Source organism: Littorina saxatilis, linkage group LG2, assembly GCF_037325665.1.
Source record: "Littorina saxatilis isolate snail1 linkage group LG2, US_GU_Lsax_2.0, whole genome shotgun sequence".
Taxonomy (NCBI): domain Eukaryota; kingdom Metazoa; phylum Mollusca; class Gastropoda; order Littorinimorpha; family Littorinidae; genus Littorina; species Littorina saxatilis.
The window spans coordinates 96,390,213-96,403,188 of NC_090246.1; the positions used below are offsets into that span (position 1 = coordinate 96,390,213).

The following is a 12,976-nucleotide window of genomic DNA, read 5'->3' on the forward strand; positions in this document are numbered from 1 at the left end:
GACCGTGGCGCCTCAACTTTTGTAAAAATGCAAATATGACGTCATCAAATAGCCCATCAAAAATCGGTGACAAAATGTTTCAAGAATATGCTCTCAAAAATGTCTGTACCAATGTTCATAACAATCCGTTAGGTAGTTCTTGAGAACTGCTTTCCACACACAGACACACAGACAGACACACAAACATCGGGAGACAAACCTCACCCTCTGCCCTCGTTAAATCATTCAGTCAAGTTGGTGATGAGGAGGATGTTGAGTCAGCGCTGTTGGAATTGCGCTCGAGGCGACAGTAGGGTGGGTGAAATGTAATTGCATACTGTCTGTGGGCGTGTTTCCACGGTGCAAAAAACATATGTTTGAAACGTCAAGCAGAGTGTATAAAAGGACCCGGGTAAAGCTACCTGGTATCAACTGATTTTTGCGAGTCCGAATAAAAAGGTAAGTGAGGAGATTACTTGTTAAAAGTTGGTTTTATTTATTCATTGGTGTATATAAACTTGGCCAAACAATTATTGCAGCAAATATCGCATCCAAATTAAAGCATTGATTCCAGTGTCATTTCATTACAACTTTATATCCCAGTTAAGGCCGTTCACTGAACTACCAGGATCACCTTTCTGCGCACCCACACAATGGAATTCTCTCCCCTTTCACATCCGCCACTCTCACTGTTTGCGACGATTATGAACGGAGATGATAGCCAGGCCAAGTTGAGTTACGCCATGAGTCTGATTGACGTTAATATTGACTATGCTGTCCATATATTTTGTGACTGTATTAAGCAGAATGCTCAATGTATGAAGAAGAGAGTGTTTGTGAATGAAAGGAAGAGTATGGGTGACTGGTTTGATGAAGAATGTAGGAAAGCAAGGCAAAATGTTTGGAAGATGTTAGAGATATGTTGTGGCTCAAAGGATGCGGATGATCGTACTGCATTTTGTACAACGAGGCGAGAATATAAGCACTTGCTGGAAAGGAAGAAAAAGCAACATAATGATGCGAAGATACAGTACTTGGTTGACTCTGTAAATATTCAACATGATTTTTGGGACGCAATGCGAAAACTGTCTTTTAAAAGAAAAAAGTGTTACGAACAATGTGCCTGTTGATGTGTGGTTTCAACATTTTAAAGAGCTGTTGGAAAAAAATGAAAGTAATGTGGAAAGTTTTAATTACGATGAAGGTGAGCAAGACAGTATTTTGAGTAATCCGATCTCACAAGAGGAAGTTTTGAACGCATTAAGAAAATTAAAAGATCATAAATCTCCTGGACCAGATGGAATAATACCTGAGTTATTGAAAGGTTCTTAACCACAGATTGTTGATTTTTGTGTGAAATTGTTTAATGTTCTTTTTGACAAAGGTGTTTTTCCAGAAGCTTGGACTGAATCATTTGTACTCCCAATATTCAAAAAAGGTGATGCTAATGATCCAAGTAATTATCGAGGAATATAACTCTGTGATGTGAGTAGTAAAGTGTATAGTACAATTATCCACTGTAGACTTCAAGAATGGAGTGAACGTTATAATCTTACCGGAGAATATCAAGCTGGGTTTAAAAAGAATTATTCAACTGTCGATCATATGTTTACACTGTTGGCGTTTGTACAGAAGCAGTTTTCCTTTAATCGTAAACTCTATGTTGCATTTATAGATTTTGAAAAAGCATTTGATTCTATCGATCGTAACCTGATGTGGCCAATTTTGTTGAAAAATGGCATAAAAGGAAAGTTGTTCCGTTGCACTAAAAGTATGTATGAAAATGTTAAATGCCGAGTGAAATGTGGTGTACATTTGACTGATTATTTTAAGTGTACCTACGGTGTGAAACAAGATGATGTTTGTAGTCCTCTTTTGTTTTCTCTCTTTATAAACGAGTTGGCTTTGGAAATTATTGAAAAAGGAAGACATGGTGCACAGTTTTTGAATGATTATATGGAGCTATTTATTTTATTATTGGCTGATAATGTTGTTCTATTATCTGAGACTGTGGTTGGTCTACAGACGCAGTTGAATAATTTGCAACATGCAGCATCAAATTTACACCTTAAAGTAAATATGAATAAGAGTAATATTGTTGTTTTTCGTAAGGGTGGATACTTGAGTGTAAGAGAGAAATGGAAGTATGATGGAAAGATAATGCCAGTGGTTAATTTGTATAAGTATTTAGGAATATTGTTCTCCACAAAACTCAGTTTTACCGCCACTTGTTGTGACCTTGCAAACAAAACGAAAAACGCATTGTTGTGTATATTACAAAATGTGTCCAAGCTTGGTAATAATAATTTGAAAGTTTATTTAAAATTATTTGATTCTCAGGTTTTGCCAATTGCAATATATGGAGCTGAACTGTGGGGTCTTGAGAAATCTGCATTACAGTCTGAAAAAGTTCATTTATTTGCCCTAAAGAAATTTCTTGGTGTTGGATCACGCACACCCAACGATTTTGTGTACGGCGAGATGAATAGGTATCCCATTTATGTGAATGCTGCAATACGTTGTGTTAAATATTGGTTGAAGTTGTTAAGAATGGACGTAAATAGATTGCCACATAAAGCCGATAAAATGTTGCGTGAACTGGGTGAAAGAGGTAAAAGAAACTGGGTGTCTAGCGTACGTGGTAAATTATGTCAGAATGGTTTTGGGTTTGTATGGATGAATCAAGGAGTGCAAGATGAGAACCGTTTTTTGAAAGATTTCAGAGAAAGATTGATTGATTGTAGATGGCAGGAATGGAATTTTCATGTTCAGAACAGTGATAGATTTGCGTTGTATAGGACATTTTGCACTGTGCACGAAGTAAAACCTCATTTATTATTGAACATGGATAGGCATTTGAAAATTATTATGGCAAGATTCAGAGGTGGAATAACAGAACTATTTGTGCACGTTAATCGATATAAGAGATACGATGCAGATATGTTGTTATGCCCATTGTGCAGGGAACGTAAGGAAGATGAGTTTCATTTTGTGCTTTGTTGCCCCGCACTTCGTGATTTGCGATGCCAGTTTATTCCTGCTAAGTTTTATAGAAACCCAAGTTTACACAAGTTTTCTATGCTTATGGCATCTGTGAATGAAGGTATTGTTCGAAAGTTGTCAGTTTATGTGTAAAAAAGCATTCCGGCTACGTAGTGTTGTTATGTCTTAGTTCATGTAAGCCTACGATATATTTGATTTGAAATGTAATGTCTTAGTTCGTGTATGATTTATTTCATTTGATTTGTGTGCAAATGTCATTATGTCATTGTATATATGTTCACCCCCCTCTTAAGGCGCTATGGCCTAAATGAGTAAACAATCCAATCCAATCCCAAGCATTCAAACGAGCACTTAAAACGCACCTCTTCAAGAAATACAACCCCTGATTTTGTTTTTCTCAGTCCATCAGTAGGCTACATGTAGTGTATTTGTTGTTTTAGTGATAATGTGATAATGTATATAAACATCTAGGGCTGTTTTCAGTATTGTTGATAACATTACATGTTCTGTTTGATTAAGGGTATTCAGCTGGTATTTCCTTGTTTTCACTACCTATTTTATTCATGTTTTTATTACTTAGTTAGTTGAAGAATCTTTTGTAATGTATGTTTGATCCTCGCGCCCCCTAATTGGCGTAGAGGCGCGTCCCCCGGGTGGTGGATGGGGGAGCCTTCTCTACTAATTTCTGAGAGAAGGTCGCATCACTCTCAATGCCGTGAACCTAATTAGGATCTTTTTCTTGTTTCTTCTCTATTTCTGCCTCCCCAAAGTCCTTTTACTTTCCTTTTCTCACCCATAAAATTCTTCACTTATTAACCTTGTTAAGTGGTTCTTGTATAGAATATAGTCAATGTTTGTAAAGATTTTAGTCAAGCAGTATGTAAGAAATGTTTAGTCCTTTGTACTGGAAACTTGCATTCTCCCAGTAAGGTCATATATTGTACTACGTTGCAAGCCCCTGGAGCAATTTTTTGATTAGTGCTTTTGTGAACAAGAAACACTTAACAAGTGGCTCTATCCCATCTCCCCCCTTTCCCCTATCCCATCTCCCCCCTTTCCCTCGTCGCGATATAACCTTCGTGGTTGAAAACGACGTTAAACACCAAAGAAAGAAAGAAAGAAAGAAAAGTATGTTTGATGGTGTATGCTTTTAATTAAGCGTTGCTGACTATGAATGTAGATGTAAATGCTTGTATCTTTCTTTCTTTTCTTCATTTGGCGTTTAACGTCGTTTTCAACCACGAAGGTTATATCGCGACGGGGAAAGGGGGGGAGATGGGATAGAGCCACTTGTTAATTGTTTCTTGTTCACAAAAGCACTAATCAAAATATTGCTCCAGGGGCTTGCAACGTAGTACAATATATTACCTTACTGGGAGAATGCAAGTTTCCAGTACAAAGGACTTTAACATTTCTTACATACTTCTTGACTAAAATCTTTACAAACATTGACTATATTCTATACAAGAAACACTTAACAAGGGTAAAAGGAGAAACAGAATCCGTTAGTCGCCTCTTACGACATGCTGGGGAGCACCGGGTAAATTCTTCTCCCTAACCCGCGGGGGGAAAATGCTTGTATAACTGTGTTTTAATTTTAAATGTGTCAAGCGCAAAGAGCATAATTGTAAAGTTATGATGTTGCGCTATATAAATGCTCATTTATTATTATTATTATTATTATTATTATTTAAGTTATTGAGACATCCCAGTGCTCTAAGGGATTTATAGAGCAAATCGAGAAAATTCATTATTGAACGAAGCGCATAGCGCTGAGTTCAATAATTATTTTCGAGATTTGCTCTATAAATCCCTTAGTGCACTGGGATTGTTTCAATAACGATATTGTCAGTACCGCCAGAGAAAAAACAAGATTCAAAACGCACATTTTGCAACGCGCATTTGGATAGGCGTAACTGTGTGGTCAGGTTTGTGTCACTGGATCTACTTTTGTGTGGGCTGTCTCAAGTGTGTCGTGCTTTCGTCACACGCAAACTCTTGTTTTAATTTCTGTTGGTAAATTCCAGTGTAGCGTTAAGCTAAAAAGTGATGATCTTTCATAGAGACCTCATTTAAACTCGGAGAAAGGACTGTGCTCTCAGTTATTTGCGATTCGAAACCTTCATCGAGCTTCGACAGATTGACTGTGCAGAGTGTTGCCCCTTGAATTGACTCCGGCCAAGGCCACGGTTAGCAGACTCGGATTTTCAAAGTAAATGTGGTATGTTTCTCGTGTTGTATCTTCACTCATCGGGGAGACTGGTACTATTATATATGAACCGTAAGAATGCTGTGAACCCTACACGTATTATGTCCCCATCGTTTGTTTGTTCACATTTGCCCAACATGTTAATTTGCTGCGAGGTTTATGTCGTCTGCTAGGGCGGCTAGGGCAAGCGAACCACGGCACTGCACTGCAGTCTCATTAATTTTCAAAAACAACAATTGCTCGTCTGCACGCATGAGGCAGGCTGGTAATAAGTTTTATACATGGTAAGAACGTTCTTAACCCTACACGTTTTCGATTCCGATTGTTGTTGCCTTGAAATAATAATTCGGAAACCATTCATTTACTGAACTGATGCAGTCGTATTTCAGTGTAATCTTGTCTGCTAGTGCTTCGTATATATTCCAAATGCTGATCTAGTTCAGTGGTACGTTATCGGAATAACACTTGTGTTTTCTCTTAGCTGCTGGGAATTGTATACTAACTCATCATTTGGTAATGTGGATAATAAGCTACGGCATAATTATGAGAAGATTCTTAGCAAGTCGAAACTGAAAAATAGACACAGCGGGTTCTATTTTTAGATCAGTGGCAACTGTGGCACAGGCACATGCAATCTGTCAGAAAAAACCCACTTCTGCTTTAATTGAGAAGCAGGAAATTTATGGTATTTTGGTATTGTGGAGAATATAAGCTACATGTCATTAATTAATTCTGAGGATGAGAGCACAGTCTCGCTTAGGCAAAGGGCGGAAGAATACGCTCTGTGGAAAAGTTAGCGCACTCCAAGAGTGCGCTAACAGTTTTAGCGCATCGCCATTAGCCAATCAACTGGTTCACATCAGTCATGTGACACCAGTACTTACTGACAATTATTATTATTATTATTATTATTATTATTATTATTATTATTATTATTATTATTATTATTATTATTATTATAAAGATTTCTTTTGCAGAGATCACGTGACCGCCGCTCAAATAAGAGTACCATCATAATCGACCGGAAAAAAAGGAAGGGCCGAATAAAAAATCGACAAAAAATCACGATAGGCAAAACTTTGCAACTTTGACACACGAAAAGAAAGTCAGATCAATTATCTACCCAGAACATGTTGTTTTGTTTAGGTACCTTGCGTAGTTCGTGTGCTATGCTATTCCTACTGTTGCAGGTGTCGATCGCAAGAGCGGTCAAAAAGGAGACCTTTTGCGTCATTTTTTAGGGGTATCAGAAAAAATCGAAGAAGCTACTGTAAAAATCATACAAGCCTTGAATACCTTGTAGGGAAAGTACCACCAGTAAGAAGTTCTGACCTGATTTGTTTCACTTTCTATTTAAAAAAAAGTCTGCAAACAGCATTGGAAGGGAGGAGGGAGTTGATATAATTGGGTGATAAAAAAACAACTTCGAGCGGCGCGTTTGGATCAAACCATCACAAAATAAAAATTTGCAATAATTTGCTAGGTAGTAACTCGTATTTTTCATTTATTAATTGTGTTGTTTGTGTTCCAGGTACGAACATCAAAATGATGCAGTTGTTTAAAAGTCTTCCAATTGCGTGGGTGGTCCTGTTGCTTTGGTTTCAAGGTCATAGTACAGGTAGGTCCTGATATTCAGATGTTGGCGGAAGATTTGTATACATTTGGAGGTTGTTGGAAAACAGTCAGAGAAATGAGGTCAAAGAGATAAAGATGGAGGGCTTGGTGGGGATTGAAAGAATGTGTGTGTGCTTGTGTGTGTGTGTGTGTGTGTGTGTGTGGGGGGGTGATAGAGAGAGAAAGATTGAGAGAAAGACAGAGCGTGTGAGTTTGAGAGAGAGAGGGAAACGTTGGCACTTTGGTGGTACAATGCATGGAGGGGTGGGGAGGGAGAGGGAGATAGAGAGAGAGAAAGAGAGAGAAAGAGAGTCAGTGTATGTGTGTGTGTGTGTGTGTGTGTGTGTGTGTGTGTGTGTGTGTGTGTGTGTGTGTGTGTGTGTACCCATGTTTCCACAGGTTTGGTTGCCTAAATCACCATAAGGCAACCATCCACACGTGGATGGCAATTTAAACTCTGGATGGCAACCTAATTGTGTGGATGGTCGCTTCATTTAACACCGTTAAATTGACTTTTTTGACGGAAAGAATGTCATAACAATGTTCAAAATGACATTCTTTCCGTCCTCTATAGGCGACGAAATAGGTCAAATTTTGTGCATTTTTTAGTGCAAAATTCTTCGATGCCGGAGCGAGTACTGCACCCAGTGCTGTTGTAGTGCAAGTGCACTAGAAAGGCACTGCACCCAGTGCCGCCTCTTAGGTAACCATCCACACATATAGGTGCGTGTGTGTGTGTGAGCTGTCAGTCTGTCTGTCTGTCTGTCTGTCTGTCTGTCTATGTCTGTCTGTCTGTCTGTCTGTCCTTTTGACTGCTTGGCTATCTGTCAGTATGTATTTCTGCCTGTGTGAGAGAGAGAGAGAGAGAGAGAGAGAGAGAGAGAGAGAGAGAGAGAGAGAGAGAGAGAGAGGGGGGATGGAAGGAGAGAGAAAGAGAAAAAAACGCATTACATTTAGGATAAATTAAGAGCTCTGCATGGGGTGGACTCTTGTTTTCGCATTTGCCCATTTAACATTGTAATCCCCAGACAGTGTATAGACAGACATACAGACATTCAGATGAAGACTGTTTAATGAAGATGTACATATTTTTTAAACCGAAGCCGAAGCCGTTTGTCCCGAACATTGGACGACCGATAACGACTCCTGCTATATTTTGATGGAACAGAAAAAGACATGGAAGAAAGCACAGGTAAGTCTCGCTCGCGCGTGCTCGACTATGTGTGTATGTGTGTGTATGTGTGTGTGTGTGTGTGTGTGTGTGTGTGTGTGTGTGTGTGTGTGTGTGTGTGTGTGTGTGTGGTTGTGTGTGTGTGCGTGTGTGTGAGTGTGTGTGAGTGTGTGTGTGAGTGTGAGTGTGTGTGTGTTAGTGTGTGTGTGTGTGTGTGAGTGTGTGTGTGGTTGTGTGTGTGTGTGTGTGTGTGTGTGTGTGTGTGTGTGTGCGCTTGTATTTGCGAGTTTATGGGTCAGTTACGGAACATAACAAAACCTATTATTGCACTATTGCATTACATGCGTGCAGAGTACCTGCAGGAAGTTTGGCGGGAACCTTGCAACCATTGCAAACCCAAGCGAAAACCATGTACTTGATAAGCTGTTGCCCGGTAAGAGAATGTATTTACAGATTAATTGCCCATAATGGTAAACCCCATAGCGAACGATTCCAAAAGTGCCGACCATACAAGGGATATGGGTCAATCTATAAAGCTGTGTACCATTTCCGTTGTAGCACCGGTTAGTAATTACGTAATTGCTTCGGTTTGGCGTCACAAATAAATACAAACATAGAAAAGTCAGCTTAAAGTCAGTGCACCTTAGGCGCCATTTTGGAAAATTTTGGAACTCAAAACGTTCAAGGGACATTCGCTGTACTGTAATGTAGAAACACCTGCAAATATTTGCTCAAAACTGCCACGAAACTATGCCAAATAGTTAAATGAATTTTAATCAGCGAGCAGTTTCCTGGCATGGTAAGAGGTTCCTCCCTTCCATGGATTACAAACCAAGAGATACATCCCTTTAATTCTAGAACCTTCCTGTACCTTTTTGGTTGATTTTCTTTTCTTCATTTATTCTGTTGATAAGAGCAATGGAGAATATCAAATGTAACTGGCATTATGTGTTTGCTGCAGATGAACAGTAGACGCTGTACAGGCCTTAACGCACTATGAGGGCTGTAGTCAATAAAGGGGAGGTTCAATATCTGAGAAAGAAAACAGTGAATTGAAAACCTAAAACCCACATCTGTGGCTCATAGGCAGAGTGCATGCAAGACATCTACAGTCTCGTGTGCAAGAAAACTCTCTGTCACACGACTAACTCGTAATAGCGGGTAATGTCACACGCTTTCCTTCTTTGCCACTACTAAAGCAAACGTGTGCAAGATTGTATGTTACACGCTTTGGAGCATGTGCAAGAAGGGATTCAAACTCGAAATCGTCCCTACAAAAGCCCAAAATCTCACACCTGACTTTCATTTTTCCTGCTGTTATTGCTTTTATCGTTTCTTCTCTTTACAAATTCTTCAACGCTGAGAATACTGAAAACGGCATCCCAGACGACAGTAGCCTACTGTTTCCACACGCGAATTTAGCTGCCCTTGAAAGTGGCTCGCTCACAAGGCCTGTTGGTATGAATCTACATGTAGAAGGACAGAGTTATGAACAGACATGACAAATATCCCGAAAAGAACACACATTTCGCGCATGTAGTCACAGAAAGACGTCATGAAGAATGCGATGCTTCAAAAGATTCACACATACCGAGACGTCATTCATAGTTGTTCGGTCACTTCCGTCAAAAAGTAGATCTCTCAACAATGGCTGCCCCTGTGTTCAGATTTGTCAAGCGTGAGTACCCAAAACGTGTTTGTTCTCTCCTCTGTTGAAGCTGTGAGACATAAATGCTATTCAGACTTGGTCGTGTGACAGAGTTTTTTTCCACACTCGATTAGCTGATGTCTAACTCAGCCTGACGGCTTCGTTAGTTAATCAGCGTAATCTCGTGTGGAAGAAAACGTCTGTCACACGACCAAGTCTGAATAGCAGGTAATATTACATTTACAAGCGTCCCTGCACGTGTGACGCTTGAGTCTGTCAACAGAAACGGAGGCCTGGATTGGCCTGAGAGACCATGTCAACGAGGGGACATTCAAATGGATCAAAACAAGCACCACGCCCTTGTGGACCAATTGGGCTCCCGGTGAACCCAATAACGCCCGACGCAATGAATACTGTGTTGTTATCATGCCTGGTGGTAACTGGAATGATGAGCCTTGTTCATATATTCGGAAATTCATCTGTGAAAAGCCCGCTTAGGTGAGAAAAATTACTATATAACCTTCATTGGCACCTTCGTTATTATAATCGCACTATCATCGTCGTCGTCGTCGTCTTCATCACCATCATCACCATCATCATCATCATCATCATCATCATCATCATCATCATCATCCCAATCATTATTATTTCCTTCTTCTTCTTCTTCTTCTTCTTCTTCTTCTTCTTCTTCTTCTTCTTCTTCTTCTTTTTCGCCTCCAACAGTTTCCTGACAGTTGATAACAGCTGATTAGAAATAATGTCATACTTGTACTGTCGTTTCTTTTATTTTAGTCAAGTTATGACTAAATGTTTTAACATAGAGGGGGGAATCGAGACGAGGGTCGTGGTGTATGTGTGTGTGTGTGTGTGTCTGTCTGTGCGTGTGTGTGTGTGTAGAGCGATTCAGAGTAAACTACTGGACCGATCTTTATGAAATTTTACATGAGAGTTCCTAGGTATGATATCCCCAGACGAGTTTTTCATTTTTTCGATAAATGTCTTTTATGACGTCATATCCGGCTTTTTGTAAAAGTTGAGCACTGTCACACCTTCATTTTTCAATCAAATTGATTGAAATTTTGGCCAAGCAATCTTCGACGAAGGCCGGACTTCGGTATTGCATTTGAGCATGTAGGCTTAAAAATTAATTAATGACTTTGGTCATTAAAAATCTGAAAATTGTAATTAAAATTATTTTTTTATAAAACGGTCCGAAATTACTTTTATTTTATTCTTCATCATGTTCTGATTCAAAAAAAATATAAATATGTTATATTCGGATTAAAAACAAGCTCTGAAAATTAAAAATATAAATATTATGATTAAAATTAAATTTCCGAAATCGTTTTAAAAACACTTTCATCTTATTCCTTGTCGGTTCCTGATTCCAAAAACATATAGATATGATATGTTTGGATTAAAAACACGCTTAGAAAGTTAAAACGAAGAGAGGTACAGTAAAGCGTGCTATGCAGCACAGCGCAACCGCTACCGCGCTAAACATGTACAGACTCGTCACTTTCACTGCCTTTTGCACTAGCGGCGGACTACGGTCATTTTGAAAAATGCAGTGCGTTCAGTTTCATTCTGTGAGTTCCACAGCTTGACTAAATGTAGTAATTTCGCCTTACGCGACTTGTTTAAACTTCTCATTGTCGGTACACGAAAGCTGCTAAATTTATCTTCGGGTATTATTTGAATGCAAATTAGAAACTCGCTCCTGTGATTCCATGCAGTCACATTTTTGCATCCCTTTCTTGCGAAAGTTCGAGATAAATAAGCAGCAGGTTGAACTTATCGCTTTACACGCCTTGAAAACTATAAGGACTGCTAATCAGTATGATACGAGTTACATCCCTTCCATGGATAAAGCAAGCGTTACCTACCCTTAATTCCAGAACCTTCCTGTACGTTCTTGTTCGATTGTTATTTTGTTCATGTATTCTCTTGGTAAGAGCAATATAGAATCTCAGATTGCACTGGCATAATGTGCTTGCTGCAGATGAACAGGAGGCGCAGTACTGACCTTGCACAATGAAGGCTTTATTCAATAATGAGGAGGTTCATTATCTGAGAAAGCAAACGCTAAATAGATAAACAAAAACCCAGGTGCACATCTGTGGCTCCCAGGCAGTTTGCATGCACAATAACGTGTTCTTGCATTTTATGGCGACCACACATACACACGCACCCTCACACACACACACACACACACACACACACACACACACACTTACATCCATTCTTATAGCCAAAATATAAATTTGGGCTGCCATTTGACATTCTTTGTTTGGCTTTTCTTTTCCTTGATTTTGTTATATATATACTAGATGAATACCCGCTTCGCCGGAAAGAAGTATAGCCCAATACCCGGCTTCGGAAGGGAGATAAACGGATAGCCAAGCAGTCAAAAAGACAGACAGACACACACACGCACGCACAAATGCACGCATGCGCACGCACACATGCACACACACTCACACACACACTCACTACGCACACACACACACACACAAACACACGCACGCACACCCATACACACACACACACACACACACACACACACACACACACACACACACACACACACACACACACACACACACACACACACACACATACACACACACACAACTAACAACTAGCCAATTTACCAACCAACAAACAGGCATTCAGCATCACATGATGAAGCTTTTTGTTTTAAATCCCTCCACTGCCACAATACCTGAGTTTTTTTGGTGGTGATTAAAAAGTCAATACCCTGACAAGGACGACAACCGCAGCATATTGCCGTTAGAAGTGCAGCATGATGGTTGTCTCCCATGGAGTCTATTTTCTCTGATTTGGTCTAATTGTTATACATGTACCTAATTACATGTAATGATTTTTTTTAGATAACTCGCATAAACCTTGTATGAAACAGGAAGCCATGCAGTAGTCTCTGTATATTAAACACTTCAGAAGACTTCGCAATTTCCCAAAGCTGCATTAGTTTTGTTCTTCAACTACAATAGAAGCTACACGGACACTTTCAAAGTCAGCCATAATGGCTGTGACGGTGTGACAACTTTTCACACATTTGTATTTTAATTACACTTTCATTTATTGTTGTGGAATAATAAAACATTCTTTTATAGCGCTGTTCACCGCCAAATGGCAGTCTCATAGCGGTTTACGTTTGACATTAAAATTTAACATTTTACATATCAAAAAAAAAGAAGAAAAAAAACCGAGGATGAAACAAACAAACAAAAATAAAATAAATACATAAAAGAAGAGAGAAAAAAAAGAAGAAAAAAAACCAAAAACATTCTACATATAAAAAGTTTCCTCGTAAGAAATACCATGCAAG

The 12,976-nt window shown here is 39.3% G+C and overlaps 1 protein-coding gene across 2 annotated transcripts in view; it reads left to right on the plus strand.

Moving 5' to 3' along the window:
* Positions 1-291: 291 nt before the first annotated feature.
* The window catches only part of LOC138960245 (C-type lectin-like), a 15,001-nt gene continuing 2,316 nt past the window's right edge, over positions 292-12,976 (plus strand). Inside the window, exons 1-5 of one of the 2 annotated variants that reach the window (XM_070332053.1) lie at positions 292-438; positions 6,723-6,809; positions 7,909-7,997; positions 8,328-8,409; positions 9,908-10,122. In XM_070332053.1, coding sequence (XP_070188154.1) covers positions 6,737-6,809; positions 7,909-7,997; positions 8,328-8,409; positions 9,908-10,122 — 459 coding nt within the window. In that variant the 5' untranslated portion in view covers positions 292-438; positions 6,723-6,736. Of the gene's footprint in view, positions 439-678; positions 710-6,722; positions 6,810-7,908; positions 7,998-8,327; positions 8,410-9,907; positions 10,123-12,976 lie in introns of those variants that run through there. The other variant, XM_070332052.1, reaches the window with a different exon arrangement.